Source organism: Diospyros lotus, chromosome 2, assembly GCF_014633365.1.
Source record: "Diospyros lotus cultivar Yz01 chromosome 2, ASM1463336v1, whole genome shotgun sequence".
Classification (NCBI taxonomy): Eukaryota; Viridiplantae; Streptophyta; class Magnoliopsida; order Ericales; family Ebenaceae; genus Diospyros; species Diospyros lotus.
In genome coordinates, this window is record NC_068339.1 from 28,898,207 (window position 1) to 28,902,897 (window position 4,691).

General features: G+C 34.7%; 1 protein-coding gene across 1 annotated transcript; it reads right to left on the minus strand.

The window, feature by feature from the left end:
- Positions 1-272: 272 nt before the first annotated feature.
- On the minus strand, positions 273-2,509 carry LOC127795440 (1-aminocyclopropane-1-carboxylate oxidase-like). Its single transcript, XM_052327107.1, has 4 exons — positions 2,340-2,509; positions 1,949-2,193; positions 1,322-1,655; positions 273-788 (listed from the first exon to the last, which is right to left on the minus strand). The coding sequence occupies exons 1-4, from the start codon at positions 2,442-2,444 to the stop codon at positions 468-470; spliced, it is 1,005 nt and encodes a 334-aa protein (XP_052183067.1). The 5' UTR covers positions 2,445-2,509; the 3' UTR covers positions 273-467.
- Positions 2,510-4,691: the final 2,182 nt, after the last annotated feature.

The following is a 4,691-nucleotide window of genomic DNA, read 5'->3' on the forward strand; positions in this document are numbered from 1 at the left end:
CTTCTTGTTGAGAAGAAGGGTGGACCTGTTTGTGGATTTTAAGGGACAATGCATGCATTGAGGAGCAAGCCACAGCCAGATTTTAGGTGTTGTTTCTCTATTGGTATTGATGTGGCTTCCCTTAAAGAGAGAGTAAGTAACATTTCTATATCATATCCGTATTCTAAAATACAGGCACGAAGGTAACAATTAACATTCTAATAGTTTTTTGCTGTCACATTCATCACATTCCACCCAAAGTTAAAAAGATTTTGATTCTTATAAACCGCAAAATATTATACTCACAAACATATCTTAACCTAATAATTGCGAACTCCCATGACCAAACAGGAGTGCTTATTTTGCAAACACTGGCCAAGCAAACCACACAAGAAAAACGCCATTAGTTGATCATCCAACAAGCAACTTAATTATATCTTGAAGTCTCGATCCTTCAATAAGCCTTAAGATCTAAAAACAAAATGAAATCAAACTTCTGCAATTGGGTCCGTGCCCATCTGCATCTGGTTCATGCTGCCGCTGCTGCTCTCAATGGCCTTGAGAGCTTCGAAACGAGGTTCCTTTGCCTGGAACTTCTGGCCGGCATAAAGCTTCATGTAGTCGCCAAAAACGAATGTCGGGTAAACTACTACTCCGGCTTGTTCTTCTTGTTTCTCCACCAGGGCCGGCGCCGGATGGATGACGGCGTTGCTGCCTGGATTGTAGAACGACGCTATAGACATTCTGTTGCCGTCGGGCTGAGCCATCACCCGATGCATCACACTCTTGTATTTCCCATTACTGATTACCTGCAGTTCCAAAACATTAACGGAACCTAATCAATTAGTTGATTGAACACTTTAAGTTCTTAATGTGGTGGCTAGATTCCTTCACGGATAAACCACTTGTAACTCCTCACATTCAATTCTAACAAAGTTGAAATTTCTCACCTAAAAAACTCAATCTGATTGTAAATAAGAGATAATGATAGGTATAGGTGTGATCATGAGTCTTCAATCTTATTAAATTGCCTAGTTGTTGATTAAATACACCTCAGTAACATGTGAAACGATGGATGGGTTATGATTGTGAATAATCAGTTACTGTCAAACATAACGATTAGAACGGTTTTAGGGTTTTGTTACAACGGGAGAGCTGCTTGTTATTTTCGAGCAAAACTTATATATAATGAGTTGGTTTTATATTATTGATGTAATTAGATAGTGGACATAGACCTATTGAAATTGGATCAAGTTAAATTTTTTGTGTTATTTTTTCTCTTGACATTTTAAGTTCAAATCCCCCAAATGTCTCGGACACAAAGTTTTACACTTGTTTTTACCTCAAGTTGGTCGCCTATGTTGATCACAATGGCGTGTTTGATGGGAGGTACGTCGATCCATCGGCCACCTTTGAGGAGCTGGAGTCCACAGACCTTGTGGTCTTGGAAGAGTAAGATGATGCCGCCGGCGTCTGTGTGAGCTCGGAGGCCCTTTATGAGTTCCGGGTGAGGGCATGGAGGGTAGTTGCTGACCTTAGTCCCAAAGGTAGGGCCATCGGACCCATGGAAAGCCTTCTTCAGATACCCATTCTCCAGCCCAAGATTCTCGCACAACAAGTCCAGAAGTTTCTCCGCAAGCTTCTCTATTTCTCCTGCAAATTCCTTCATTGCCTCCCTGCGATTACCACTCGTGAACATATAACAATAACTAGAAACAGATAGACAACACATCAAGTTTTTATCTAGTTACATGAGGTTGGTTATGTGAATTTTTAGATTTTCAGCTATTTTAAACCATAATCTTAATTTATCTTCTTTAAGTCCCGTACAATCAATCAGTATCAAATTAATTATACAGTAATTGAGTGTCTCTTACGAATTTTTTTCAAACGAAAGAATGGGAAAGATGCATCTTTGGAAGAAATTAATTAAAGATATGGTTTAAATATTTATTAATTGATAATGAACCTGTAATCTTGTTCAAGATCGGGGATTTCTGAGACGTTAGAAAGAGGAAGATGGCGCAAGAAGAAGGTGCTTTCCCAGTCCAGATGGTTGATTAGTTGTTGTGCAGAGTGAACTAGGGTTTCTGGCTCAAGGCCCTTGCTGGCCACCATATCCTTGAACCTTTGTTCCATGAACTTGCTGTAGTGTTCCTTTGTTCGCCTCTCCACTTTGTCCATCAGCTCGTGGGATATTCCATGGTTCACCAACTTCATCCAAAAGTTATAACTCACTAAATTAAACAACTCCACGTTCTGTGCCCAAGCTATATATATATATATATATACTCTAGAATCTATATACGCAAGTAAAAAGAAATTAAGAAACAAATGCAGTTAAATTAATGCTTAATTACCTCAAAGAAGCCCCACTTCTCACAAGCGTCTTTTACCTCCTCCATGATTGCTGCTCTCTCTTCACCATTAAGCTTCTGCATGTCAATGATCGGAAAAGTCTCCATCTCTCTCTGTCTCTCTCTCTCAATTTGATCTCTACTGCTCTTTTTAATTAAACCCTTCTCTACCTCCCCACGTTGAGTGAGAACTTTGGATTTATATGGGCCACCCAGAAGTGACAATGGAGGAGAAAAGGGAAAGCTTTTTAGAAGTTTTATTTTATTTTTATTGAAATTTATCACATTTACAACGTATTATGTTTTAATTTTATGATTAAAAATAATAATAACGCAAATGTTACCATTCATATTTATTTATGATTATATCTTTTATAACGTATTTATTATTATTATTAATTTTTTTATTAACGTATCATCACGAGCGTTTCCGCTGTTCGATTCACGATTTCAGTAAGAGAGGTAAATCAAAGAATCTAGTAGGCAAGTTTTGACCCTTAACACAACTGTAAATGTGAGAACGACAAATATTTTTCATTTTTTAAAATTATTTTTTATCTACTGAATTATCTCTTGATCAAAACTCGAACAAAAAATTTGAAAGTTCAGAGAACAACATTCCAATATATTTTTCATTTATCAGTTGATGTAGGCCTCCTTTACTACTTGTATCATATCAAGATTATTCTACCAACTTTTTTTTAATCTTTCTCATTTTTAAAAATTTATTTTATTACATGTGGTACAACAAAATCTAAGTAAAAAATAGAACACGTATGCGATCACATCCATATAAATATATATGGACCCTACGTGCCAGATGCACGAGCCATGATATGATATAATAACCCTAGCTGTTCTTGTGGACCACAGTTTAGTGGTTAAATTTCTTTGTTTTCTTGGGATGACCAACTTGGAAGTTGGAATGATATTGCTGCTTTTTTGCAGGCGTGCTATTTCTTTTGCATTATTAATTAATTACTGCTTGACTTGACATGACACGACACGACATAACACGGCTTGGGCTTGCACATATCGGACGGGAGGAATTAGATCGATCCGCCTTCATCATTATATCACCTAATTATTAATTAAGCATCGACAATTGAGAAATTAACCGACCCCAAACAAGAAGAAGAATTTAATTAACTATTTATATATTTATCCCATCCACAATTGAAAACACAAATTTTAGTTTATTTAAATTATTATTATGAAGAATGGATTGATTATTAATTTAATTTATATGCATGCATGTCTGCATAGTTTGGAATGCTTCAAGTGTTTTTCAACTATATAATTCTATCCAACTATATATATATGAATTTATGATAAAAACAAATTATCATCAAATATACAAACAAACACAAAAGTTTAATATGAAAAACTAAAATTAGGAAAAATTATAGGTAAAAAAAAATAAAATATTACTATGATTAATTAGATAATCAAAATCATTTACATATATTTCCACAGTGTCCCATATTTTTAAGTACTGAAATGAGAAAAACACCCTTTCATGAATGAAACACCAAAATTAATACTCTCAAACAAATTTCAAATTTTCACTACTCAAAGTCCCCAATCTCATTGGAAGTCTTCTCCATTGCCTTCCACCATTTAGTTCTCGCCATCCTCAAGCTAAGTTATTCATCATCGACGTCAGTCACCAAATAATGAAAAAGAAATAACAACAATCTCTCTCTCTCTCTCTTCTTGAATTTTAGATTGTAGGGACCCCTATGTCACCTTGGCAATAGCTTCCAAAGTTCTATAACCCATCAATGTTAGAATATTTGGTTCAATTCATGACCTAAACCATCGGCAATGGATTTAATTAGGCATAGATTTAAATCATAATATATGTCATACTTTTTGTTATAAAGTATAACTAATTATATTTTCTTATTATAATTGCTTTTTAATGAATTTATTTTCACAAAGCATTGGTGTATATATATATTGGTCATTTGACAATTTCTCTCAACTTATAACCTTTTCTTTTATCAAACATATAATTTTACAATTAATAAAGTAGTACTCTTTCAATTTAAAATATTATAGTTTAAAAATTTTAATTAGAGAAAATTTAAAAACTCTTTGAAAGAAGCCTAAGCAAATGGTAAAACGTAGCCAAAGAGCCTCTAAATTAGATATAAAGATATACGAAGACAAAGTATAGTACAGGGAAAAATAGGACAAAAAGGAAAGATGTTTGCAGCTTCAAGCGCTTTTGGAAAGAGTCAGTAAAAGCAGGTGGAGGAAAAGTTGGGATGGGATTGATGTCTTCTCTTCTCTTCTCCTCTCCTCTTTTCACCATCTTTGTATGTAAACATGCATATAGTTTATAGCTTT